Source organism: Vidua chalybeata (assembly GCF_026979565.1).
Source record: "Vidua chalybeata isolate OUT-0048 chromosome W unlocalized genomic scaffold, bVidCha1 merged haplotype SUPER_W_unloc_5, whole genome shotgun sequence".
Classification (NCBI taxonomy): Eukaryota; Metazoa; Chordata; class Aves; order Passeriformes; family Viduidae; genus Vidua; species Vidua chalybeata.
In genome coordinates, this window is record NW_026530340.1 from 741,983 (window position 1) to 768,398 (window position 26,416).

A 26,416-nucleotide genomic window follows, 5' to 3' on the forward strand; every position below is an offset into this window, starting at 1 on the left:
TGTACTCTTCCACATCCACCTCCATCTCTTCCTCTGCAGTCTCTTCTCCATCCACTTCCATGTCCTCCTCTGTATCAGTCTGCATGTCCACCTCCATCTCGTCCTCTCTGTCTGTGACAGCCTGCAGAGGTAGCAACACCTCAGAGTGGGGTCCCTGTCCCACACCATCCCCACAGAACTCCAGTCCAGCCGGGCAGCTGGGGGGTGTCCACCTCCATGGAATGGCACCGTACCTTCCTCAGGACCAATGTCAGCATCCTGCAGGGATGGATGACAAAATCCAGGCAATCGAGAGCTTTCAGGACTGATGGGAGTATCAGGGCGCAGGTGACAAGAAGGGTGACAGGGAGCATGGTGAAGGCTGAGCTGGCACAAGGGCTGACACAAGGTGGGCTGACACAAGGGCCAGTGGTTGTGTTGTGCTCTTTGCTGGACGCTGGAAGTTCCAGCTGGAACGTGGAACATGACATCACAGTTGATCTAAAGAGCATCTTTTGCTTACTACCGCTTGCTTAATAAATTCTTGTTAATTAATTTATCTATAATTGGCCTCCCCAATTGAATTTGTCCATAGCAGAACCCATGGAAGCAAGGCTCAGATGTGAAAAAGGCGTGCACCGTGGAACCCAAGAGACCCTCATGGAACCAGGGCTGCAGTGTGTCACAGAGGGAGGGACCTCATGGCAGCCAGGAGAGCATTGTGAGGCCATGGAACAATGTGGCACCAAGGTTCCACTGTGACTTGACAGAACCCTGTGGTCAGGAATGGCCCCAAACCGGGCCAAGAGATATTTCCAAGACCAAGTCCAAGGAGCGAGGATTTGCTTTATTCAGCGCGCCGGGTGCGCGGGGATATCTCCTCCTAACACATACTCAGGCACACAGCAGATTACAATATAGGGTTATACTTTATGCATATTCACGGTTTGCCCTAGAAAAGGTGTGGTTCTGCAAAGTATTTCTCAGCACTCATTACAATCATCAGCACACGCCAGGCGCAGGCACAGCGCACGCTGGATTTGGCACTGAGGAAGGCTCCGCGTCTTCCTCCGTGGTCCCCTGGTGAAGGCTGGACCTCTTCATCGCTGTGCCCTTTTCACCTTTTCCCTCTAGACATGTGCAGTCTCTTGTTGGCAGTTTCAGCAATTTCCTCACTGGTTTTAGCATGCTCTGCCCTTCATTTCTGCAAGTTTTGTTCCATGTTTCTTGACAAGTTTCATCCTGTGTCTTCAGCTTGTGGTTAATTTTTGCTAGCTTCCAGATTGGGTACAATTTATCTTCTTCTTGCCCAAGTATGCCTAGGCACAGTGCTCTTAACCCTTTCACAGCCAAGGGCTGCAGAGCCACTTCTGGACACTGGGAATTCCTGCAGGTGCAGCCAGCTTTGCAGACAATGAGGCTCCAACCTCACTGTGAGAGGGCCCAGCTTTTACACAACTATTGTTATTAATAATAACAACATTGTAGTTCACTTGCACAAATGAATGTGAGCTCAAGATTTAAACCTTCCTCTGTCCCTCCATGTGGGAGCATTCCAAAACCAATTCTTTCTTCTGTTGGTGCTGTTTCCAATGTGTCATTAACAAAATCCATCCCCATCTTCCCAAACCCACAAGTTATTTTCCTTTTCCCATATGCCATTTTTGGATGCATTTTAAGACATCCAGGGGTTCAGCCTCTTTTAACCGACTGCCCCACTGCTCACACGGTGCTCCCACCTCAGCCCACTCCAGAGCCAGGGAACTCCAGGGAAGGGCTTCCCATCTGGGAATTTCTGATGGGACTGATTCCTCACATTTACATTTAAAAAGTGACATTTTGTGGTGATCTGGCCAGACTGTGCCAGTTTTGTTTCACTAGTGGGCAGGGTCAGCACCAAAGACACAGACACCAACTGAAGGAATCAGTGTCAGTTACTGTAGCTCAAAGCAGCAAAGAATCACAAAAGGAGCAGCTCAGCAATGCACCCAGCCATCACCACCCAAGATTGCAGCAGTGATTAAGAAAGATCCAGCCCCAGTTACCCTCAGGCTTTACCATCCCCCAGATCCACACAGCAGCTGGGGAAGCTGTCACAGCCAAGGGCTGCAGAGCCACTCCTGGACACTGGCAATTCCTGCAGCTGCCTCCAGCCACAGGTGAGGCTCCAGCCCCGCTGTGAGAGGGCCCAGCTCTGACAGTGCTGAATGAACAAACTGACAGCACTTCTGGTGCGGGAACATCTGCTTTCATCCTCCTCTTGGCTTCCTCCCAAAGCCTGGCCAGGGCCCCAGGAGGAACCAAGGGAGGTGACTTTGACCATTCAGCCCCAAACAAGGCCAGATGTCAGATTTCATGGCCTTGTCTGGCTTCTAAACACAGAAAGGTCAATACATGTTTCACTAATGAGTGGATACATCTATCACAGTGCTAATGACCATGCATATTTCATTAGTGAGCAGATCCAAAGATAACCTTTGGCTGGAAGGTTCATCCAGAGGCCACCTTTGGCTCAGGGCCTGTTGTTCAGGCCTCACTCAGGGCTGTTGTCCAGGCCTTGGCACTTCAGGGACGTGGTTTAGTGCTGGGCTCGACACTGCTGGGTGACCGGCTGGACTGGATGAGCTCAGAGGCCTTTCCCAACAGAAAGGATTCTGTGATTCCATGATTCCATCTGCTGCATTCAGCCAGGTCCATGTTAGCAGCATTAAATTGGTCAGAAAGTTTCCTCCTGCTCATCCCTTGAGGCCTGAGGCTCCAGCTCCTTCAGCTCCTGGTGCTCAGCTGCTCGTGCTGAACCAGACGACTCGGAGAGAGGAACACAGTCCATCCAATTCCTTCTGGGACACGGAGAGACAGTGAATTCTGTGACAGCAGCTTTTCCTGTAGGATGTGCAGCATCACAAAGACTTCATCAGTGGGGTTGGGGGTGCTTGGAGCTTTGTCCTGTGCCACTCTGGGATGTCATGAACCAGGACTTCACCTGCCACCAGCCCAGGTCACTCTCTGCCACCACAGCTCCTTGGGCCTTGTGTCCCCAAAGCAGACACAAAGTGTTTCTGCTGCTCCCCCTTTGCACACATCCACAGAGAGCTGGGATTTTTCCAAGTCTCGTGTCTCCATTGGACCATATTCCCAAAGAACCAGCAGCACATCCTGATGAATACAGTGAGTTACGTGGATGGTTGTCAGCTCCACTGCCTGCCTAGAAATCCTGAAACTGCTTCTAAATGCTGCTCCTTCAGCTCTTGGACACCTTCTCACACAGAGCTGGGGAAAAAATCCCCTGGCCACTGGCTAAAAGGTGAGTTATGCCAAAGTCAGAGCTCTGTGGGAAATCTCTCTCCCTCCCTGTCCTTTTAATGTATCTGTGCATGGGGCTGTGCATGGATGTGTCTTGTATGCAAAGGAAGGAGCGTGCAAGCAACGTGACTGACACAGTCACTGTCCATGCTATTCCATACCCATGGGTACAGAGACATTATGGAAACCCTGGCACAGACAGGGCCTTCTGTCCATGGGTACAGAGACATCCAAGAGCCCCTGGCACACACAGAGCCTTCTGTCTATGGGTACAGAGACATCCAAGAGCCCCTGGCACACACAGAGCCTTCTGTCCGTGGGTACAGAGACATCCAAGAGCCCCTGGCACACACAGAGCCTTCTGTTCATGGGTACAGAGACATCCAAGAGCCCCTGGCACACACAGAGCCTTCTGTTCATGGGTACAGAGACATCCAAGAGCCCCTGGCACACACAGAGCCTTCTGTTCATGGGTACAGAGACATCCAAGAGCCCCTGGCACACACAGGCCTGGCACACACAGGCCTGGCAGCACAGGTTGCTTTCCCCACAGGCTGCAGATGAGAACACAACATTTGCCAACACTGACTGCAAGCCACAGCTGCGGGTGCTCCCCGTGAACCTCAGCTCTGGGACCACTGTCTGCCCCAAGCTTCAGGGGCTGCAGTGGGAGCCCGGCTGGGCTCTGCCCTGGGGCCATCCTGCAGGGACAGCTGCAAACAGGGAGCATTCCCTTGCCACCAAGAGCCAAGCCAGGGCTGCAGGGCAGCTGCTCCAGCCCGGACTGCACTGCTGAGTGCTGTGCTCTGGGGCTGGGGCTCCCCGCACAGGGGACTGGACTGGTGTGCCAGAGGAGACAGAGAAGCTGCAGCTTCAGCCTAACTGAGGTGGGTACGTGGGCTGGGAAGAGTGGGGAGGCTCAAGGGGATTCACAGAGCTCATCCTGCTGCAGGGACGAGGAAAAGGGAGTGGGAACTCAGCTGTGAGGAGAGCTGAGGGCTGGAGAGCAGCTCTGAAGGACACTAAAATCCCACTGGACCTCTGAGACATGGCTGCTCCTCAGCCAGTGACAGGATGAGTCCCTAAGCCTGAGGCCCGGCCTTCCTCATGGTGAGGGGCACCAAGGAAGGCAGCAGTGTGATGGAGACTGCCATGGGCTGGGAACTCACTGGGGGAAAAGAGGGAGCAGTTGGGAAGTAAAAGGCAGGTGGGAGAGAGAACTGTTCAGAGAAGGGCTGAGCTACAGCTTGAGCAAGCTGCAAAATGTCATTTGGGGTCATCCCAGATTGATTTCATTTCAGAAGCTATTGAACAAGTTTATTTTTTGGGTGGTGGCATGTTTTCCCTTGGAGGTGTACACTCTGCAGACTTGAGCTGTGTTGCTGAAATGCTCAAGCAAGTCTGTGCTGCAGGTCACACCATTTCTTCTTTGGCTGATTCTGGCCCGGTGCTGAGCTCCAGCAGAGCCCTGGCAGAGCCCAGAGCAGCCTCAGCACCCGCAGAGCCCGGCTGCAAGGAGAGAAACCAGAAAGCGCCCGTCAGCTGAAGGCTCCTGTCCCCTTGTCCTAGCCGCCCGCGGTGCCCAGGCCATGCTGGCCGTGCCCAGAGCGGTGCCCAGAGCTGCCCATCACTGCTGCCTTTGGCAGCAGAGCAGGAGGGCAGGACATGTGCCCAGCCTGCAGCCAGCCACGGCACATCCAGCCCTCAGCAGCTGCCCGGAGCAGGATGCTCCTGTGCTCGCTGCCATCTCCCCAAAGCTCTGATCCCACCATGCCAAGCAGACGGGACCCACCTGACGCCATCCACCGCTGGAAGAAAAGCTGGTCCCAAACGATGTCCTCAGCCTTCTCCAAGGGCACGGCCCATCCACGCCGCAGCTGCTCCCAAGCACTTCCCCATCCAGACTGGACCCTACCTGGAACGCTTCCTCTAGAAAAACAACAAATGATTGAAAATAGATTACAGACAAAAAGGGGAACAAGAAAAAAGGTCAAAAATCTTATCTCTGTCAGGGCCTTGAGGAAGGCTAACCCCTGCATGCCAGGGAAAAACGCACCTACATGTGAGGGAAGCCTAGGCTTTCTCCCTTCATCCCTGCACTGCCCCCCAAAATAACGCTGATCCCAAAGCAAACAGGGCAGTGGAGCAGCCCAAGCCCTTCCTTGCCTGCAAAGCAAAGCAGCCCCTGCACAGGTTCTGGAGTCCCACCTCTGCTCCCACCATGGGGGCTTGTTTGTGTCGGGCTGGCTGCCCCAGCCCCAGCCCCAGCCCGGGGCACGGTGGGTGCTGGGGGCTGTTGGCAGGGCCAGGAGCCCACTCCCATTTCGTACCCACCCCAGCCCATGCCCCCAGCCCTGCCAAAAGCAGCCTGGCAGCCGACTGAAGGATCAGCTGCATCCGCCCCAGCAAAGGGGGAACCTTTGGCTCCCAGCCAGGCTGAGCAATGTCCAAATCTGGGAACATCCCCCTGTGTGTGGACTCATCTGCAAATTCCCTGTGGAGCCTGGCTTTGAAGAAGTTGTCAGAATCCAAGTCCATCATCTTCAGCTGCCGGTGGCCAGGCTGAGGAAGAGATTGTCATCCTTGATGTCGTCCTCGCTGTCTCCAGCAGCAGCAGCCTCACCTGGTACAGCTTCTCCAGGGGCTCCTTCTCCTTCCCTGGGTGAGCCCAGGCTGTCAGGGTTCTGCCCAGGGCCCCAGCTGTCAGGGAACCAAGACAAGCAAAACCAGCTCGGATAGCAGCCACCAGTGCTGGGCAGAGCAGCTCAGCTCCAGCACAAGGGCTGCGTGTTCCCATCTGATGACTCCTGGGCAGTGACACAGGCAGTGACAAAATGTCTGGGTTCCTTTGCTTCTCATTGCCAAGGTGTGTGTGGAGCTGTAACTTACCAGGGCACTGCATCAGAGTGTGCCTGTGGCTCTCTCCCTTCTTCTAGGGCAGGTGAATATCCTGCATCCAGGGATCACAGAACAGATCTTCTAATGAGGGCCTGTCCAAGTGCAGCATGGATAAACACCGCCTGATCAGATCTTGGCACTCTGGGCAGAGAAACCAGAACCCACCGGTCAGTTGGAGAAGGCTCCTGTTGGCTTTGCCCCACTATTCCCGTGCCCAGGCCATGCTGGATGTGCTCAGAGCTGGGCCTAAACTTTCCCATCAATTCCCTGTTTTGGAGGAGAGCAGGAGAGCAGCACATGTGCCACCTCCTCAGCAGCTGCCAGAGCGGGATGCTCATGAACTGCTGCTGTCTCCCAGCACTGGTATTGCCCCCGTGGCCAGAGATGAGGATCCACCTGGAGAGAGCCGTTGTGGCAGCGAGAGCTGATGGTCCCAGCTGATGTTCCGGCCCCTCCTGAAAGGGTGCTCCCCGCAGACCATCTGGTGCAGCACGATGCCCAGGGACCAGATGGTGGCTGGCTTGCCGTAGTACCAGCCAGCGTGGGTCCATTCCGGGGGGCTGTATGACCGTGTTCCTATGGAATACAAATGGGCTTCAGCAGGGGGATGCTGCTGCTCCCAGAGCCTGGCCCCAGCATCCCTGGGCGTGCGGGGGCTGCCCCAGTGGCACACGGGGTGACCGCTGCCCTCTCGCCAGCACCTGGGACTTGTGTACAGACTCGGGGTTGGAAAAGAAGCCACTGGTGTCGGAAGAGAGCGGCAAAAGCCCTGGCAAGGCCCAACCATGACCAGGAAAAACCCACCCAGTGCCGAGAAAAACAATGCCTTCATCCTCCCTGCCTGCATTGCCCCAAAAACCATTATGAAACCAAAACAAACCAGGTGAGTGAAGCAGTTCAAGCCCTTTCTCACCTGCACACCAAACTGGCTGGGCCACAGGTTCTGGCCAACTGTCTCTGCTACCCCCACCCACGGGTGTTTTTGTCAGGCTGGCAGCCCCAGTCCCAGCCCCAGTCCTAGGCAGAGTGGTGGGCAAAGGCTGCCAGCAGGGCTGGAAGCTGGCTCCCCACCCAGCCCTGCTCAAAAGCAACTCAGCTGAAGACTCAGTGCCATGAAGGGCAGCAAAAGGGAGAATCCCCGCTGGCACACCCAGCTTGGCCTGTGAGATGTTGGGCCATAACATACCAGTTCCAGGAGCACACCCCTGCCTGGGCTCACCTGCAAAGTGAGTGTAGGCTGCGTCCTGCAGGTAGGTGCCACAGCCAAAGTCGATCAATTTGGCCTGCCCGGAGGCCAGGTCAACCAGGATGTTCTCTGGTTTGATGTCCCTGTGCAGGACCCCGCAGCTGGTGCAGTGCCGCACGGCCTCCAGCACCTGGCGGAACAGCTCCCGCGCCACCTCCTCGGACAGGAACCCCCGTGCCCGAATGAAATGGTGCAGGTCCTGAGACCGCTCTGGGCGCTCCAGCACCATCACAATGTCGTTGGGGAGCTCAAGCCACTCCAGCAGCTGGACGACACCAGGAAAGCCAGTGGACACCTTGTCCAGCAGCACGACCTCCAGGGGTGCGCTGGTGCCGTCGGGCTGCGGGAGGAGCGCGATGCCGTCAGTGGGGCTGAGGCCGTGCCGGGGCTGGGGAAGCCCTCAGCCAGCCCGGGATGCTCTGCATGCCCCGCTCAGCCCACGCCCGCTCTCCCTGCAGGGCTCCCGGCAGCTCCCACCCTGCCGACACACCCTGCGGCTCATCCCCGCCCGGCACAGCCCGGCTTCTGCCGCTGGCCCCGCTCACTCACCAGCTCGCCCCAGTGCCGGATGCGATCCCGCGGCACCCTTTTGATGGCCACCTGCGAGCAAGGGACAGCAGCGGGTTCAGCTCACCCCCCGCCTAGCCCAACCCCATCCTCCTCCTCCTCCTCCTCCTCCTGCGCCCGCCGCCGGCCCCGCCGCTCACCGGGGCACCGTCCGAGAGCCGCGTGGCCGCGAAGACGCTGCCGAAGCCGCCGCTGCCCAGCAGAGGACCCAGCCGGTACCGCTCCTGCAGGGCCTCCTGCGCCTTCCCTGCGGGCGGGACGCGGCTGTCAGCGCTCGGCCCGGGGCCAGGAGCGGCCCCCGAGCGCCCCCCGAGCGCCCCGGGCCGGCCATCCCCAGGCGTTCTCTGCTGGCAACGGGACAGCGGCGGCTCGGGGCCGGCGGCCGCGCTGCCGAGCGGCGGAGCTCGGGCCGGGGAAGCCGCAGCGGAGGCGGCGGCAGCGGCCGCGCCGCCTGTGTCCTCCGCGGGGCCCGGGAGGAGCCGGGGCCGGGGCCGGGACTGGAGCCCACGTCGGGGCCGGGGCCGGGCTCGGGCCAGGCGGAGCCAAAGGGCGGCGATGCCGCCCCAGCCCCAGGCACTGATGCCCGCCCAGCAGCGCCAGCGCCAGCACGGCCAGAGCCGGGCGGGGGCGAGACCGCGGCGGGACGGCCGGGGACAGGGACGGGGACGAGGCAGCCCCGCCCGGGGCCGGGGGCGGGCCGGGGGCATGGCCCGGCCCAGCAGGGGGAGAGAGAGACTGGGAGAGGAAGGGACAGCGGGAAAGGGAGAGCGGGAGAAGGTGCGGGACAGCGGGAGAGGGAGAGGAAGAGCAAGAGGGACTCGACAAAGTCGCTTCTTTTTCTGCTGCAGCTGCTGCTGCCGCTGCTGCCGCTGCTGCTGCTGCAACTGTGGCTCTGCTGTGTCACCATGGATCCTCTGTTCCATGAGGTTCCATGGTGTCGCCATGGTTTTCTTGAATTGGCAGTGTCACAATGGACCACTGGTTCCATGAGCCCCCGCTGTGTCACAAGGGTGTGCTTGGTTCCATGAGGAACCAAAAAGCTCTGCATAAACATTGAGCAACACTTGTTTAACACACTTGGGAACATCTGTTTGCATTCAAAAGAGAGCTTAAAGGTGAGAATGGCAGCAGCAGCTTCCATCTGCAACAGAGATCCAGGGAAAGGACAGGGACAGAGAATTCAGCTGGGAGACTCAGAGAATTCTGCTTCCAGAGATCATTTCTGGCCACACTGTCCCTTGTAGAAAGGTGACACCATTCCAGGCAGCCTGTACTGAGCAGGTGCTTCCTGAGTGGGGTTTGTTGTTCAGGAAACCTGCTCAGGCTTTTCCATTCCTTCCTTACAAACAGGAAAACTTCTCCTGGGCCTGTGTGCAGGCAGAGCCCTGAGGAGAGCAGGTGGGACACGGTGCAGTGGGCTGGGACATGGAGCTGCAGAGCTCAGGGACAAGGTTCTGCTGCAGGGCACAGGGATGTCAGTGCCAGGTGGGCCATGTCAGACGTGGTGAGGCTGGGGCTGAGGAGCAGCTTGTCCAAACAGGGTCAGCCCTCAAGGGGCTCATTCTTCTACATGCCCAGAGCTCCCAAGGAGACCTTCAGCATCAAGATCACTTGGGGAATGCTTCTGTCACCTCTTCTCTGAACTGAAAAGTTCAGAGTCTGTTTGAAAGCCACCAGACCTTGTGCTTGTAGGTGACTTTAACCTGCCAGATATCTGCTGGGATCTCAACACAGCAGAGAAGAGGCAGTCCAGGAGGTTCCTAGAGTGTATGAGGACAAGTTCTTGTCACAGCTGGGGAGTGAGCCCACCAGGGGAGGGACTACCCAGACCTACTGTTCACAAATGGGTGAACTGGAGAAGGGCTGGTGGGACATGTGGGGGTTGGAGGCCATCTGGGGTACAGTGACCATGAAATTACAGAGTTTTCAGAATTTGGTGAAAAAAGGAGGGGCATCAATACAACTTCCACACTGGATCTCCAGAGGGCAGACTTTGGCCTATTAAAGAGACTTATTTGAGAGTACCTTGGGAAGCAGCCATTAAAAACAAAGGGGTCCAGGAAGGGTGGGTGTGCTTCAAAACAGAAATCTTGAAGGCACAGGAACCGATTATGCCAGTGTCCTGAAAGATGAGCCGAGGAGGGAAACAGCCGGCCTGGATGGGCAAGGAGTGTTGCAAGGACTAAGGAGCAAAAAAGAGGGTGTATCATCTTTGGAAGGAGGGTCAGGCTTTCCAGGAAACCCTTCAAAGGGTTGCTAGGCCACATAGGAAAAAAACTAGAGAGGCAAAAGCCAACTTAAAACTCAATCTGGCCACTTCTGTAGAGGTCTATAAAAATATATCTTTATTAATACATCAGTGGTAAAAGGAAGGGCAAGGACAACATCTATTCACTATTGGATGTGGTGGCAAATGCAGTCACTAAAGATAGGGAAAAGGCTGAGGTAGTTAAACCCTTCTTTGCCTCAGTTTTTCAATGATAAGAAAGGTTGTCCTCAGGACAAGTGTCCTCCTGAGCTGGTGGATGGGGACAGGGAGCAGAACAGCCCCCTGTAATCCAGGAGGAAGCAGCTGGTGACCTGCTGAGCCACTCAGATGCTCACAGGTGGATGGGATGGGATGGGATCCATCCTAGGGGGATGAGAGAGCTGGTGGATGAGCTCCCCAAGCTGCTCTCCATCATTTACCATCAGTCCTGGCTCAGCAGGGTGGTGCCAGAGCACTGGAGGTGCCAGTGTGAGCCCATCCCCAAGAAGGGCTGGAAGGAGGATCTGGGGAACTCCAGGCCTGTCAGCCTGGCCTCGGTGCCCAGCAAGGTTCTGGAACAGATCACCTTGAGAGCCATCACAGGGCAGCCACAGGATGGCCGAGGGGTCAGAGCCAGCCAGCGTGGATTTCAATATCTGCATTGATCATCGAAATAAGCGGATTGAGGCCACCATCACCAAATTTGCAGATGACACCAAGCTGGGTGTGAGTGTGGATCTGCTGGAGGGTAGGAGGGCTCTGCACAGGGCCCTGGACAGGCTGGATCCAGGGCCCAAATCCAACAAGGTGAGGTTTAACAAGTCCAAGTGCCGGGTCCTGCACTTTGGCCACAACAACCCCTGCAGCGCTCCAGGCTGGGGACAGAGGGGCTGGAGAGCAGCCAGGCAGAAAGGGACCTGCAGGGACTGATGGACAGCAGGCTGGACATGAGCCAGCAGAGTGCCCAGGTGGCCAAGAAGGCCAATGGCTCCTGGCCTGGGTCAGGAATGGTGTGGCCAGCAGGAGCAGGGCAGTGATTCTTCCCCTGTGCTCGGCAGTGCTTGGGCAGCACCTCGAGTTCTGTGTCCAGTTCTGGGCCCCCCAATTTAGGAAGGACATGGAGGGGCTGGAGCATGTCCAGAGAAGGGCAACAAGGCTGGTGAGGGCTCTGGAGCACAAGTCCTGAGAGGAGCGGCTGAGGGAGCTGGGGTTGTTGATCCTAGAGAAGAGGAGGCTCAGGGGAGACAAGGCGGTGTCAGGGCACAGGTTGGACTTGATGATCTCCAAGGTCTTTTCCAACCTTGCTGATTCTGGGATTCTCTGAAACCAGCCTTGGAGCAGTTGCAGGAGGAGCCCTGGGCCTCCTCTTCAGAAGCTCCAGCAGCCCAGGTCCCTCAGCTTCTGCTCACAGCCCCAAAGCCCATCCTGTCAGTCCTGCAGAGCCTCTGCAGCTCCTCCTCCTTGCCCAGAACAGGGACCCCACAGGCAGACACAGCAGCCCAGATGTGCCCCCTGGCCTGGGCTGCCTCTGGCAAGGGAGCAGCACGAGGCACTGCAGGAGCCTGCAGACAATTCCTGCAGCACTTGTGGGATGATCCTGCTCCCCAAGGGACGTTCCCATGGTGCCAAGGCAGGAACTGCAATGGGGAGTGGGGCCAGAGAGGAAAGGGCAAACAGGAATGGGCTGTGTGCAGGGGAGGGAACTGGGGTGGGCAAGAGGAAGAAATTTGTATTAGGAAGAGTAAAGAAAGCAAAGGTGAAGCCAAGGAAATGCTCAGGGCATTTTGGGGGTGGCTGCCTGGCAGCCCTGGCTCTGAGCAACAGCGTCTGCAGTGGGACAGGAAAGTCCCAGCTGATGGGAACAAACTTTCTGGCTGAGTGCAGAGGCCAGGACAAAGCTGAGTGGTTTCCCTGGCGTCCCCCAGCCCTTCCTGGCCCCAGGGGCTGATGGCATTTGTGCTCCCTCAGGTTCATGTCCCCACAGCAGCAGCACGGGGGTGCTCCCGCCTGCTGTGTGCAATGCAAACAGGGGCTCCTGAGCCAGCGCTGCCGTGTCTGTGCCTGCAAGGATGCGGCACCTGTGTGAGCTGGGGGAGAGGCCAGGGCTGCAGAGGGGGGATGTTGTTGGCAGCTCCATGAGGACGCTCTGGGACGCTGCCCTGGGCTGTGCAGCGCACTGGGGATGGATCAGCCCCTGCTCTGCTGCTCCTTCCCGTCTCCCCCAGGGCCCTGGCAGAGCACCAGCCGTGCTGTTTGCCCCCAGCCTGCCCACGGCCAGCCTGGGGCTGCTGACGGGGGTTTCTGTGCTGAGCATTGGCCTGGCCGTGTTCTTGAGAGAGCCTGGGCAAGGAGCCTGGAGCCCCCAGGCCCTGGCCTGAGGCGTCAGCGCTGCCCCAGCAGTGCCCATGGCCTGTCCCTGCTGCAGCCCCGGCACTGCCACCCCCAGGACTGTGCCCGGCCCCGAGAGCACTCAGGCCCTGCAGCAACACCAGGGCCACCAGGGCAGCGGGGCAGGGCCACGGGAGCAGCACTGGCAACACCAAGTGCTGCTGCTGCTGCTGGGCACAGCTGCTGTGCCAGCACTGATCTGCCCCCAGCTCTGCACACAGACATTGCTGCTGCAGCTCCAGAGGAGGCAACAAAAGGGCATCTCTGCAGAAAACTCTGCTGGGAGATCCTTGGGTTCCTTTAAAGTCACTGAGAGCACAGCCCCTCATTGACACAGTCTGTGGCCACAGGGAAGTTTGTGGGAAACAAAATGAAAAGTGGAACAAATGAAGACATTTCCTTGTGGACAATATTTAAAAGTAAAATAAAGAAAAAGAACCTGCAAAACGAAACCAACAAGAAGTATCAAAGATTACTTTTATTACAAGTGATTGGCAGAAATTGGCCAGCAGTGTAACATTCCCGAAAGCATCCAGTCATCAGTCTCCACACTGCAGTCTTGAGCTCCTGGTTCCTCAGGCTGTAGATGAGGGGGTTCAGGGCTGGAGTCACCACTGAGTACAGAACTGACAGGGCCAGATCCAGGGATGGGGAGGAGATGGAGGGGGGCTTCAGGTAGGCAAACACTGCAGTGCTGGCAAACAGAGAGACCACAACTAGGTGAGGGAGGCAGGTGGAAAAGACTTTGTGCCATCCCTGCTCAGAGGGGATCCTCAGCACAGCCCTGAAGATCTGCACATAGGAGAAAACAATGAACACAAAACAACAAAATGCCAAACACACACTAAGAGCAAGAAGCCCAAGTTCCCTGAGGTAGGATTGGGAGCAGGAGAGCTTGAGGATCTGTGGGATTTCACAGAAGAACTGGCCCAGGGCATTGCCTTGGCACAGGGGCAAGGAAAATGTATTGGCCGTGTGCAGCAGTGAATAGAGAAAGCCACTGGCCCAGGCAGCTGCTGCCATGTGGGCACAAGCTCTGCTGCCCAGGAGGGTCCCGTAGTGCAGGGGTTTGCAGATGGACACGTAGCGGTCGTAGCACATGATGGTCAGGAGGGAAATCTCTGCTAAGATGAAGAGCAGAAAGAAAAAGAGCTGTGCAGCACAGGCTGTGTAGGAGATGGTGCTGGTGTCCCAGAGGGAATTGTGCATGGCTTTGGGGACAGTGGTGCAGATGGAGCCCAGGTCGCTGAGGGCCAGGTTGAGCAGGAAGAAGAACATGGGCGTGTGCAGGTGGTGGCCGCAGGCTACGGCGCTGATGATGAGGCCGTTGCCCAGGAGGGCAGCCAGGGAGATGCCCAGCAAGAGGCAGAAGTGCAGGAGCTGCAGCTGCCGCGTCTCTGCCAGTGCCAGCAGGAGGAAGTGGCTGATGGAGCTGCTATTGGACATTTGCTGCCACAGGAAATGGTTTTCTGCTAAGGGGAAAAATACAGGACTGGGTCAGGCCACACTTCTACAAGGAAAATATATTGCATATCTCATAGTAATTCAGCTTTCAGGGTTGCTCTTTTCAGGATCACTTCAGTGCATTCCCCTCACCTGGTCTCTGGGTTTTGCAGACACTGAGAGCAGGGACTCACAAAAGGGCTCAGGAGGATTTCTTCTTCTTGTGCAGTGAGAGGCAACTGAGAGTGCTGGCGGATCTCCAATTAAATGGACTTGTGAGACACCAAAAAGATTTTCAGCTCAACTGTTTGCAATTTGCCCATCTGAAGAACTGAGCTGAGGGAGTTCCTTGTATTTGTTCATCCAGCTGCACCTGCCACAGTTAGGAGTGATTGTGTATGTTTGAAATCCCTGACATTTCTAATGCACTGCAGGTGAAATCGTGTGGGTGTGAGAGGCACAGGGATGGTCTCTCAGTGCAGGGACAAGAGAGCAGCTCTGGCCATCAGGGCTGTTCTCAGCTGCCCCTTGCTGGCAGCTTTGAGCTGGAGGAGAGGCACCCAGAGGAGTTCCCCTAGAGAGAACCAGGGCAGTGCTGAGAGCAGAGGGCTCTGGGCTCAGAGAGCAGATGGACAGAGCCCTTGCCTTCTCTCAGGGTGCCTCACTGGGATCTCAGCTGTCTCCTGCCAGGCTGGTGCACAGAGGCATCATTGCAGCTGCCCAGGTGCAGCTGCCCAGCAGCATTTCCCTGGCCCTACCACTGAGCTGTCTGCTCCATGGGGATCCCAGGCAGCCCAGAGACAGCACGGGAGAGCTGTGCCCTTCTGGAGGGCACCTGCAGCCCTGCAGGACACCCAGGGAATCAGTTGAATGGCCCCTGAGGGCACCTGGGCACTGCTCACACAGACACATCTCCACAGCAGCATCCAAAGGGTCCCTTCCTGGACGGGCACCTGCCACCCCCAAACCCTGGCACTGCCTCAGAAAACCCAATGGTGGCAACAAGGGCAGCACAGGCACCTGGGCATGGCACTGAAATGTCACACTGCTCCTGCCAGGGGAGGAGGGACACTGAGACTGATGGAAATCAGGCGCTTGTCCTTCCTTGCCTGGGCTCTGGCTGCTGCAGGGGCAATGCACAGCCGAGCCCCCGTGGGATGAGGGCAGGGGCTCTGCTTAGGATGGGAAAGGAGCCCGGGGAGGAGCTGCTGGGGGAAGGTGTCTGAGCCACAGGGACAGCAGGGAGGTGCCACATCCCCCTGCCCAGCATTTGTGGCAGCAGCTCCCTGTCCCTCCCTGCCCGTGTCCCTGCTGAGGGGAGCTGTTCCTGCCAGCAGCGTCTCCCTGTGCCCAGCTCCGCTCCCTGCCAGGGCTCACAGAGCCCATCCCCAGCCCACGGCCCCGGGGCAGCTCTGCCTGGGCAGGGACCTGTCCTGTGCCTCTGAGGGGGCAGCAGGGAAGCCTTGCTCTGGAGCTTGTTCTGCTCCACAGCAGGACATCCAGGAGAGCCACCCTGACAGGTCCTGTCAGTGCTGGCATTGTCAGAGACACTTCCAGGAACTCACCTGCATTGCTCTGCAGCCAGAGACTCACCGTGTCCAGGGGCTGTGCAGATTTCTCCCCTGATGGGGACTCTCCTGTCCTCCCACCCCAGGCTGCCTTTAACCTCGTTCTCACTGCTGCTGCCTGCCCTTGCTGCCTGCAGGTACTGCCCTGTCTGCCCTATGGCCACCTCTTCTGCACCAGAGGAACTGGGAGAGCCCTTGCAAAAGACCATGGAAACTGTGGGATGGGCCAGCCTTAGGAGATCCCTCCAGGAATGGAAGTTTAACTTTCCTAGAGACAGAGAATTATTCATTCAAACCCTGTCAAGATTTCTCCTCTAGTGAGGTCTCAGTCACTCTCCAAGCCCAGGCTGCCTCTCCTCTCTCTGTGCCTCTGTGCTGTGCCCGCGCTGGCTGCAGGCAGTGCCCCAGCCCTGCTGGGCTGGGAGAAGAGCTGTTCATCCAGAGAAATGTGCTTTTGAAGCTCTGCTTGCTTACCAGCATCACCCTCTGTGCCAGGAGCCCGGCCCAGCTCAGCAGCACAGACACAGCACAAGGACTTGAATGAGCCTCTGGGGCTTTGTGCTCAGGCCCTGAACATCAGGCCCTGAGAGGCAGCTGAAGAAACCTCTCCAGAGCTCCAAGTCAGAATCCAACTCCAAAGTTTCTTTGACTTTTAATGGGTCCCACTGAGGGACACGACTGAGAAAGTGTCCCCAGGCTCCAGTTAGAGCGGAACACTGGAGGCACTGATGACAGCAAGGATGACTGTGGGGACAGCAAGGGAAAGGTGTCTCTCGTGCTGAGCAAACCTGGATGTATTTCAGGAATACAAAGGGCCAAGGCCTGAGCCCCAGCCCCTGGCAAGGCAGATCCTGTCCCTCCCTCATTGCTCAGGGCTCTTCCCGGGATGGGCACTGGCATGTGGGGATGTGCAATGCCAAGGGCAGGACCATGGGGCGGCCCCTGCCAGGCTGCTGAGCAGGGACAAGGAGGCAATGAGGCCCCAGGGCTGCAAGGGTCACTTGTTCCCTGGTGGCCTCAGGCCCAGGGCCAGCAGCCATGGCCAAAGTGCTGCACAGGTTGGCTCTGTCAGAGCCTTGCAGCTGCTGCACATGCCTGTGCCCTCTGCAGCCCAGGCTGTCCTACGGTGTCCCTGCCCTGCGCCTCTGTCCCTGCAGGCTGTCCTCATCCCCCTTTTCATTAATCTTTTCTTCCTCTGGCTGTTCTCTACTATGTCAAAAGGATCCACAACCTCTGAAACCACCCTTCAGTCCCTCCCAGGGCTCTCCTCTGCTGTTCTCACTCTCCACCCCACTGAGCACAGAGCTCCTCTGTCCCTCTACAGTGGTCCAGTGCCTGAGGCCAAGAGCACCCGGACAAGAGGAAAGTTCTTTTCTTCAGGAAGGAAACCACAGAACCCCAGGGTTTTGAATGCAGATGAGAAGCAGTCACCAGAGTCCAAGGCAAGCCAGAGACCTGTCTGTCCTTGCAGCTTTGTCTGAAAGCAACCCTTGGATATATGGGGAGTTTTGGGGGTGGAATTTCATTTCAGCCGTGGGTTCCTGGACTGGAATGACAGTTCTCCATAGGATGGAAAGGGTGGAGCCCCAGTGTTTCAAAGGCTGTTTAGAGGTGGCCTCAAGCTGGCCAAGGCAGCCAGACCTGTTGTCAGGGAAGAATCCCTGGACAGACAGAATTTGCGAGGCCAGACCCCACTTTTGTCTATGGGCATCTGGATGAGAAGGACAGTTCTTTTCCATAGGAAGGAAAGTACATAGCCCCAGTGTTTGAAAGGCAGATGAGAGCTGGCCCTCAGGAAACCAAGGGAACCTGGACAGTCCTGGCAGATTTTATCTGGGAGCTATCCATGGATATAAGGACTTTTGGAGGTGGATTCTCAATTCTGGCCATGGATGCCTGGATGTCAAAGATAGTTTCTTCCATGGGAAGAAAAGCAAAGGCCCCCAGTGCTTTGAAGGCAGGTGAGAGGTGACCCCCAAGAGGCCAAGACCAGCCAGAGCTGTCTGTCCTGGCAGGTTTCATATGGGAATAATCCTTGCATATAATCAAATTTGGAGGAGGAATCCCAATTTCAGCCATGAACCCCTGGAGGAGAAGGACAGTTCTTTCCCACAGGAATGAAAGCATGGAAGTCCAGGGTTTCAGGGGCTGATGAAAAGCGACCCTCAACATGCCAAAGTCAGCTGGACCAGTCAGGCGGCCTCCAGGAGGCCCAGCCAGCCAGACCTGTTCCATGTTCTTGGATCCTTGGGGCCCTGCAGCATCACAATGGCCCCTTGGTTCCATGAGGCCCTGTAGGATCACAGCAGATTTTTGTTTCCATGAGTCCCAGTGATATCACAATGGTCTCCTTGGCCCCACGGTGGCACAACGGCCCCTTGCTTCCATGAGGCCGTGCAGTGTCAAAATGAAATCCTTGTTTCCATGGGAATGAGCAATGCCACGATGCCCATTGGTTCCATGAGGTTGCAGAGTCTCAAAATGGACCCTTGGTTCTATTGGGTTCCCCAGGATCACAATGGCCCCTTGGTTCCACCTGGCCTGGATGTGTTACGCTGGCCCCTTGCTTCCATGGGGACCCGCAGTGTCACAATGGCCCCTTGCTCCCATGAGGCCTTGCAGTGTCACAGTGGTTGCCTTGGTTCTGTGAGGCCCTGTGGTGTCACAATGGCCCCTTGGTTCCAGTGGGTCCTGAAGTGTCATAAAGGTCTCAATGGTTCCATGAGGCCCCACAGTGTCACAATGGACTTTTGGTTCCATGAGCTTTCGTACTGCCAACAGCAGTCTCCTTGGTTCCACAGTGTCACAAGGGACACTTGGTTCCATGAAATTCAGTCGTGTAACATGGATGCCCTGATTCCATGAGGCTGTGTAGTGTCACAGTGATCTCCTTGGTTCTGCGTCCCTGCTGTGGCTGCTGTGTAACAATGGACCTGTGGTACCATGAGGTTCCATAGTGTCACCATGGTCCCTTTGGTTCCACAAGGCCTTGCTGTGCCACAATGGATCCTTGGTTCCATGAGGTGCTTGGCCTCCCACAGCCCCTCACAGCCCCTCACAGCCCCTCATGGCTCCTCACAGCTCCTCATGGCCCCTCACAGCCCCCCACAGATCCTCATGGCCCCTCACAGCCCCAGTCATGGGGCTCGTCCCAAAGGAGAAGGGGTCGGGCCCTGCCTGTTCTCCTTTAATTTCAGTCCCTTAACAGCAACAAGTAAAGAAATGCTGAAATGGAGCCTTTCCCCAGCCTTTCCCTCTGGGTTAATGGCAGGCTGAAGCTCTGTGCTGGCGCTGGCCCGAGCTCCAACATCCCTGCAGCCCCAGGCCTTTGCTGTCCCCCCGTGTCCGTTCCCTGTCCCCGAGTCCCGCCCGGCTCTGGCAGCAGCAGCAGCCGCAGCGCAGTGGGCGCCGGCCCAGCCCCCCCAGGGACCTCCAGCCCCGGCAACCCAGAACAAGTGCAAACTACAACTGTGAAAACACCGCCTGTGCCCAAAGGAATTGCAAAGAGAAATGAGATTTTAAAAAGCAACAGTATTTTTTACCCAAAGATCGGCAAAACCTAGGATTTACAGAACATGTTTCATTGCAACAATCCTTAGAACAACAACAGTCTACAGAACGTGTTTATATGGGAGGCCATAGACTAACAATCTACAGAACATATTTACATGGGTACCTATAGTCTAACAAACTTCCAAACATGTTTACAGAAAACCTCTAAACTTCAGAACATATTTACAGAGGGGTGATATCTGTGGCCCTCATCTCCATCAGTCTTTGAAGAAAGGCTGCAGCAGTGCTGGACTCTGCTGCCAGCAGTGGCCCAGGTGGGCTGGCAGCTGGGCCCCAGGGGCTGGGACAGGGCTGGCAGGGCTGGCATGGCCCCAGGCAAGCGCAGGGCAGGCCGGGGCTGGTGCTTGTGCCACCACAATCCAGGGCCCCCTGCGGGCACCGTGTCCCTGAGCAGGGCCATCCAGCCCAGCCCCAGCCTGGCGTCAGGGGACACACTGTGCCTTGGGCTGGGCGTGGGAAGCATCTGCCTCTCTTGCTCCTGGGGCTCCATCTTCATCCAAGGACCATGGGCTCCTCCTCATCCTTCTCATCGACTTCCATCTCCTCCATCTTGTCCTCCACATCAATCTCCATCTCCTCGATCTTGTCCTCCACGTCCACTTCCATGTCCTCGGCAGTCTCTTTCATGTCCACCTCCATCATTTCTTCCCTATCCAGCACCATGTCCACTTCCATCTCCTCCATGGTGTCTCTGGCCGTCTGCAAGAGGCAGCACAATCTCACGCTGGGCTTGCTGTCCCACCCCATCCATTCCCACATGGCTGTAGCCTGCCCAAGCAGGGTGCCCCCCTCCCTGGAATGGCACTGTACCTCCTCTGGGGCAGCACCGCACATCCTGCCGGGATTGGCTTCAGAGCAGGCGGCAGCAAAAGCCCAGGCAGCAGCAACAGCTCAGCACTGACAGGCAGAGCGAAGGGCGAGGGAGAAGTGGCCCTTGGCAGCAGCTGAAGTGTCTGCTGTGCTCGTTTCCAGGTCCTGGGCCTTCCACCTGGAACACTCGGGGAGCTGTGATGTCACAGAATGGACATTTAAAAGCCATCCAGTCCAATGCCATGCAGTGAGCAGGGACAGCTTTGACTAGGTCAGGTTGCTCAGAGCAGGAGCTTGAATGACTGCAGGGATGGATGTCCACCTCTCTGGGCAACCTGTGACAGGGTTTCAAGACCTGGAGTGTAAAAAATGGGTTTCTTTCGTCTAGTCTGAATCGACCGTCTTTTAGATTAAAACCATTCCCCCACGGTCTGGTCACAAAAGCCCCTACTAAAAATTCTGTCTCTTTTACAAGCCCCCTAAGGTACTGAAAGGCAGCAATCAGGTCTCCCTGGAGCCTTCTCTCTTCCAGGCTGAACACCCCCAGCTCTCCCAGCCTGTCTCCAGAGCAGAAGGGTTCCAGCCCTCCGAGCATTTTGTCCCTCCTCTGGACTAGATCCAACAGAACCATGTCCTTCCTGTGCTGGGCACCCAGAGCTGGATGCAGTACTCTGTCATGGTAGAGACGGAGACAATACAAAGCAACACCCTCCATTTCCAGAAGGCTTCAAACCCTGTTTTTTTTCTAGCATGCATGCTTTTTCTACATTCTTACAAAGCTCCTAAGTTTACTCATTGGTCACGAGAGACAAGCAAAGTGCTTATTGGACTAGGCAGTTGCAGGTTTCTCTTATTTATCCTTCTTGCTTTCTTGGTTTCTATGTCAACAACCTTGGTAGAAAATTCTTTCAGGGGTAAACATGGGTCCTCTTATCAAACTTCTCTCTGGCTCACAGAAGTAATTGTAAAAGGTGGGAATCTTTAAAATTAGAGGGTTTTGGGAAAGCTGCAAAAGGCAGGCCTCAGAGACAGCAGAACTGTAAGTAGAAAAAAGCAGTAGCTGTAAGATTTGTCAGCAGAAAAATTACGTAAGTGGAAAAGTAAGGACAAATAGTACAATGGTCTGTGTATTAACACTTGGCTAGAATAACTCCCTAAGCTACAGAAAAGTATCTCTAGCAAGATATTAGGAAGTTCTAAGCTTACTTATGGAGCTCTGTGCATTGGGTTTTAAGGCTTACAATACAAGTAGGTATTGTATTTGAAAGAAATAAGTCAAACAAATATTGTTTTAACAAAAGGTACGTGTGCTTATAGTGATTGGATAAATCTATTGTCAAGATGCTTTTGCTTTGTGTGATTGGTCAAAGAGCTTTTAAAGTCAGTTGTACCATTAAGTTCTTTGTCTGCTGCCGGGGATGTGAGCTGCTGGCATCTGCCCATTGTCATAACCATGGAATGAGACTGATGCTGGAAAATAAACAGCTTGAGACGCGTTCCTCAGCAGCCCCGTCCTGTTGGTGATTTGTACATAGACCCCCGGCCAGCAATATAAAATATCTTCCACAGTACTCCAGGTGGAGTCTCAGCAGAGCAAAGAGGTGGAATCACCTCCTTCAACCTGCTGGGTACTCTCCTTTGGATACACAAGGCTGGCTCATGTCCAGCCTCTCATCTAGCAGCAGCCCCAAGTCCTTCTTGTCTGGGCTGCTCTCCATCCCTTCATGCCCCAGGCTGTGAGATCAGCTGGGCTGGGACTGTGTCACAACCCTGGGACAGAGCTGTAGGGCAGGATGAGATCCCTGCCAAAGAAGGCAGATCCCACTCCCCACACAACTCCAGCCTGGCCATGAGATCACAGCAGGCTCTGGGGTCACAGCAGGCTCTGGGGTCACAGCAGACTAAGGTTACAGCAGGCTCTGAGGTCACAGAGGTGCCAGAGCCCCGTGGTTGCACAGCACCACAAGGACCGAGCAGTCAGTCCTTGAGCACAGCTGTTGAGGCAGCAGCGGCGGTGGCAGCAGTGGTGCTGACATTGGGACAGCGGTGTCAGGACAGCGGTGGCAGCAAGAGCTGGGGACTGGCAGAGGGCAAGGCACCATGGCCCTTGCTCTGCGCCTCTTCCTCCCGCTCCTCCTGGCCGTGGCCCTGCCTGCCAGGGCTGCCCAGGCTGCTCCGCTGCAAGCGCGGGGAGCAGGTGAGCCGGCAGCCTGGCTCCCCTTTCCCGGGACAGCGCTCCCTGCTCCCTGGGAAGTGCTGGGGGATGGTTTTTCCCCTGGGTTTTAGGGAGGCTTTCCTCTGTGGGAGGGAGAGAGCCCCCGTGGGGGCTGGGCTGCTCCAGCTGCCCTCCCAGGGATGTTGCCCAAGGCAAGGAAATCGTGTGGAGAGTGACCAGGAGCCAGCTCAGAGCTCCCCAGGCCCCTGGGCAGCTTTGGCCATGGCCATTCTCATCTGGCACCCACAGCCTTACCCGACCCCCTTGCAGTGCCCAGTTCCCAAAGGCACAGGGGGATCCCAGCAGACCAGGAAATGGTTCTGATCTCTGATCCCTTCTAGCTTGGGATGGCGACATGGCTTATCCGGATGCCCTACTGGATGACAGCTTGAATCTCTTGGAGAATGCTGGAGGCAAGTTCTCTGTGTGCCTTTCCTGAGAGAATAATCAGTGCCTCATGAGCCGTTTCCCTTAGCAGAATCACAGGGTTGAAAGATTCTGGAAAACTTGCCCGGCTCCATTCTGGATCCCTGAGGGATCCCACAGAATGGCTGTCAGTGGCAGCAAGGAGCATTTAGCTGTCCATCTTCCTCCCATGTGCAATTCCAGTGCATGCTTCCGTGTGCTCTGTGCAGCCAGGGAGAAGAGCAGAGAGGGAAGGGGCCGGGCCCAGGGCTGTGCCCCGGGGCTGTAACTTTTGCAGCTCCTTTGTCGGCCCCAGGGAGCCTGAGCTGCTCCTGCTGCTGCTGCCAAGCCCTGGCCCTGCCTGGGGCTGGGTTTAGAGCTGCTGGCAGCTCCAGGGAATCCTTTCTACCCCGAGGATGGCCCTGCAAGGGGCTCCTTCCATGCCAGTGTGGGGCCACCGCAGGCACGTGGTCCCCCTGGCCCTGCTCCTGAGTGGAAGGCAGAGCTGAGGGAGTGCTTTGGAGGGCACCAATCACCCAGGGGCACTCACTGCCACTCTGGCCTGAAGGGGACACAGAACAACTTTCTGTTAAGGTCCTCCTCCATGGAAGAATGTAGACACAGGAGACAAGAAATCCCTGGAGGCAGCCAGACACCTGGACCAGATGCTGAGTGATCTGGAGAGACGCCGTGGTGGGTGCATTTCCCTCAGCCTTCCCCTGGGACTCAGCAGCCGGGGGCTTTCCCTGCACATCTGGACACGCCGTGCCCGGCACAGCGGGAAGGGATCCATGGCAGCCTGGCTGCCCTGCTGCTGCTTTCCTGCCCTGCAGGGCTGTTTCCCAGCCTGGCCTGGCTGCAGCTTCTCCCCAGCCTCTGCAGGAAGGCATTTGGCATCAGCTGGCAGGGAGCCCAAACTGCACCATGGGCCCGAGATGCCTGCAATTTCCCGGTCTCCGGGTAGATCAGGAATGGCACCTGTTTGTCGAGAGGAGTGCCCTGGCCAGTCCCAAAAGTTTTGATGATTTCCTGAACCATGAGTTTGTCCAGTATTGCCTCTTGAAGATGCCATCTCCCAGAAGGGGAACGGCTCCATCTAATGCAGCTGTGCCCCTTCCTGTCTCCAGAGATGAACCGAAAGGCTGTGCTGAAGGCAGCATTTGCCGGAGGAAGCAGTGGCCCATTGGCAGCCCCTGCTGCAGGAAGTGAGGCGATGCCAGGCACAGTCACAGGAGGTAATTGCTGAGGCTTGAGCTGCCATCTCTGCTGTGTGGCAGTACCTGCCCTCCAGGGATGTTGCACAGGGCCTGCAAAGAGTGTGGAGAGTGGCCAGGAGCCAGCCCAGAGCTCCCCAGGCCCCTGGGCAGCTTTGGCCATGGCCATGGAAATTTGGCCCCCACAGCCTTACCCGACCCCCTTGCAGTGCCCAGTTCCCCAAGGCACAGGGGGATCCCAGCAGACCAGGAAATGGTTCTGATCTCTCATTCCTTCTAGCTTGGGATGCCGACATGGCTCATCCAGATGCCCTATTGGATGACAGCTTGGAGAATTCTCTTGGAGAGATTCTCTTGGAGAATGCTGGAGGCAAGTTCTCTGTGTGCCTTTCCTGAGAGAATAATCAGTGCCTCATGAGCCATTTCCCTTAGCAGCATCACAGGGTTGAAAGATTCTGGAAAACGTGTCCGGCTCCATTCTGGATCCCTGAGGGATCCCACAGAATGGCTGTCAGTGGCAGCAAGGAGCATTTAGCTGTCCATCTTCCTTCCGTGTGCAATTCCAGTGTGCGCTTCCGTGTGCTCTGTGCAGCCAGGGAGAAGAGCAGAGAGGGAAGGGGCCGGGCCCAGGGCTGTGCCCCGGGGTTGTGCCTTTTGCAGCTCCTTTGCCGGCCCTGGGGTGCCTGAGCTGCTCCTGCTGCTGCTGCCAAGCCCTGGCCCTGCCTGGGGCTGGGTTTAGAGCTGCTGGCAGCTCCAGGGAATCCTTTCTCCCCCGAGGATGGCCCTGCAAGTGGCTCCTTCCATGCCAGTGTGGGGCCACCGCAGGCATGTGGTCCCCCTGGCCCTGCTCCTGAGTGGAAGGCAGAGCTGAGGGAGTGCTTTGGAGGGCACCAATCACCCAGGGGCACTCACTGCCACTCTGGCCTGAAGGGGACATGGAACATCTTTATGTTAACGTCCTTCTCCATGGAAGAACTCAGACACTGGAGACAAGAAATCCCTGAAGGCAGCCAGACACCTGGACCAGATGCTGAGTGATCTGGAGAGACGCCGTGGTGGGTGCATTTCCCTCAGCCTTCCCCTGGGACTCAGCAGCCGGGGGCTTTCCCTGCACATCTGGACACGCCGTGCCCGGCACAGCGGGAAGGGATCCATGGCAGCCTGGCTGCCCCGCTGCTGCTTTCCTGCCCTGCAGGGCTGTTTCCCAGCCTGGCCTGGCTGCAGCTTCTCCCCAGCCTCTGCAGGAAGGCATTTGGCATCAGCTGGCAGGGAGCCCAAACTGCACCATGGGCCCGAGATGCCTGCAATTTCCCGGTCTCCGGGTAGATCAGGAATGGCACCTGTTTGTAGAAGGCAGTGGCCTGGCCAATCCCAAAAGTTTTGATGATTTCCTGAACCATGAGTTTGTCCAGTATTGCCTCTTGAAGATGCCATCTCCCAGAAGGGGAACGGCTCCATCTAATGCAGCTGTGCCCCTTCCTGTCTCCAGAGATGAACCGAAAGGCTGTGCTGAAGGCAGCATTTGCCGGAGGAAGCAGTGGCCCATTGGCAGCCCCTGCTGCAGGAAGTGAGGCGATGCCAGGCACAGTCACAGGAGGTAATTGCTGAGGCTTGAGCTGCCATCTCTGCTGTGTGGCAGTACCTGCCCTCCAGGGATGTTGCACAGGGCCTGCAAAGAGTGTGGAGAGTGACCAGGAGCCAGCCCAGAGCTCCCCAGGCCCCTGGGCAGCTTTGGCCATGGCCATGGAAATTTGGCCCCCACAGCCTTACCCGACCCCCTTGCAATGCCTGTTATAAATTGAGGTGAATAATTTGTTCAGCCTTTCGAGAGTCAATCAGAAATTTATTGATTACAGCAAGCGATGGCAAGCAAACAGCGCTGGGTGCAGCCGGGGAGTCCCCGCTCCGCAAACGGCTCACGCCGTTTCCCCCTTCCCGCAGTCTTTTTATACTCTCTTTCTTCCGTGTCCGCGTTATCTCTGGGTGTACTCTGCGCTTGCGCCCTCTGTTGCTAGGGGGTCATCTTCTACTCTCTGGTGGTCGTTTGACGAAGGCTCCTCTCTTCTTCCTTGGTGAAAGTCCACGGCCCTGTAATGGTCTTTTCCATTTAAGGTTATATGTTATATGCACCTAAGTTCTAATTACACAACCAGGTAAAGTAATCAACATACTAGCTAGTTTCTGTCTGGCAGTTTTCTGTTATCTACACAAGGCTTCTCCTTTCTGTCTTGATGAACAAAGAGTCTTCTCTAACTTATCACAGTGCCCAGTTCCCAAAGGCACAAGGGGATCCCAGCACACCATGGAAATGGTTCTGATCTCTGCTCCCTCTAGATGAGCATGCTAGCAAGGCTTCTCCAGCAGCTGGGATGGAAGATGGTTTGGAACCCTTGGGAGCTTCTGCAGGTAACTTCTCAACTTCCCCTCAGTGAATAATCGCTGACAACCTGGCAGGAAGCAGGTGACAGAAGCTCCTGTGCCTGTTGAGTTACAGGTGTGTCTGCAGGGAGGACTTTTCAGGCTCCTTTCCTGGTTGCTGCGCACAAGCCCGGCTCCCAT

At 56.6% G+C, this 26,416-nt stretch overlaps 2 protein-coding genes and 1 pseudogene across 5 annotated transcripts; 1 reads left to right on the plus strand and 2 right to left on the minus strand.

Annotated features, from left to right (window-relative positions):
* The window catches only part of LOC128782907 (zinc finger protein 345-like), a 258,868-nt pseudogene that overhangs the window by 99,182 nt on the left and 133,270 nt on the right, over positions 1 to 26,416 (plus strand).
* On the minus strand, positions 4,586 to 10,496 carry LOC128782915 (serine/threonine-protein kinase pim-1-like). 3 transcript variants are annotated; one of them, XM_053933437.1, is made up of 8 exons: positions 8,134 to 10,481; positions 7,976 to 8,026; positions 7,400 to 7,766; positions 6,577 to 6,756; positions 6,172 to 6,321; positions 5,339 to 5,844; positions 5,075 to 5,211; positions 4,586 to 4,791 (listed from the first exon to the last, which is right to left on the minus strand). In XM_053933437.1, the coding sequence occupies exons 1-5, from the start codon at positions 8,935 to 8,937 to the stop codon at positions 6,215 to 6,217; spliced, it is 1,509 nt and encodes a 502-aa protein (XP_053789412.1). In that variant the 5' UTR covers positions 8,938 to 10,481; the 3' UTR covers positions 4,586 to 4,791; positions 5,075 to 5,211; positions 5,339 to 5,844; positions 6,172 to 6,214. The 3 variants fall into 3 exon arrangements, with proteins under 3 accessions (XP_053789412.1, XP_053789411.1, XP_053789414.1); XM_053933436.1 differs by having other exon boundaries at positions 5,339 to 5,982; positions 8,134 to 10,480; XM_053933439.1 differs by lacking the exon at positions 6,577 to 6,756 and having other exon boundaries at positions 5,339 to 5,982; positions 8,134 to 10,496.
* LOC128782941 (olfactory receptor 14J1-like) lies at positions 13,021 to 16,070 on the minus strand. Of its 2 annotated transcripts, none has more exons than XM_053933509.1 (2): positions 14,226 to 14,658; positions 13,021 to 14,101 (listed from the first exon to the last, which is right to left on the minus strand). In XM_053933509.1, exon 2 carries the CDS (start codon positions 14,073 to 14,075, stop codon positions 13,095 to 13,097), a length of 981 nt encoding a protein of 326 aa, XP_053789484.1. In that variant the 5' UTR covers positions 14,076 to 14,101; positions 14,226 to 14,658; the 3' UTR covers positions 13,021 to 13,094. The 2 variants fall into 2 exon arrangements, with proteins under 2 accessions (XP_053789484.1, XP_053789483.1); XM_053933508.1 differs by adding an exon at positions 15,638 to 16,070 and having other exon boundaries at positions 13,022 to 14,445.

Coding starts and splice junctions, on each gene's coding strand:
- LOC128782915 (XM_053933437.1), bottom strand. CDS start 8,937: ATGGCGACACCATGGAACCTCATGGAACAGAGGATCCATGGTGACACA. Junction 7,767..7,975: donor TCCGGCACTGGGGCGAGCTG/GTGAGTGAGCGG, acceptor CTCCTCCCGCAG/CCCGACGGCACCAGCGCACC. Junction 6,757..7,399: donor AGCCTACACTCACTTTGCAG/GTGAGCCCAGGC, acceptor TGTATTCCATAG/GAACACGGTCATACAGCCCC.
- LOC128782941 (XM_053933509.1), bottom strand. CDS start 14,075: ATGTCCAATAGCAGCTCCATCAGCCACTTCCTCCTGCTGGCACTGGCA.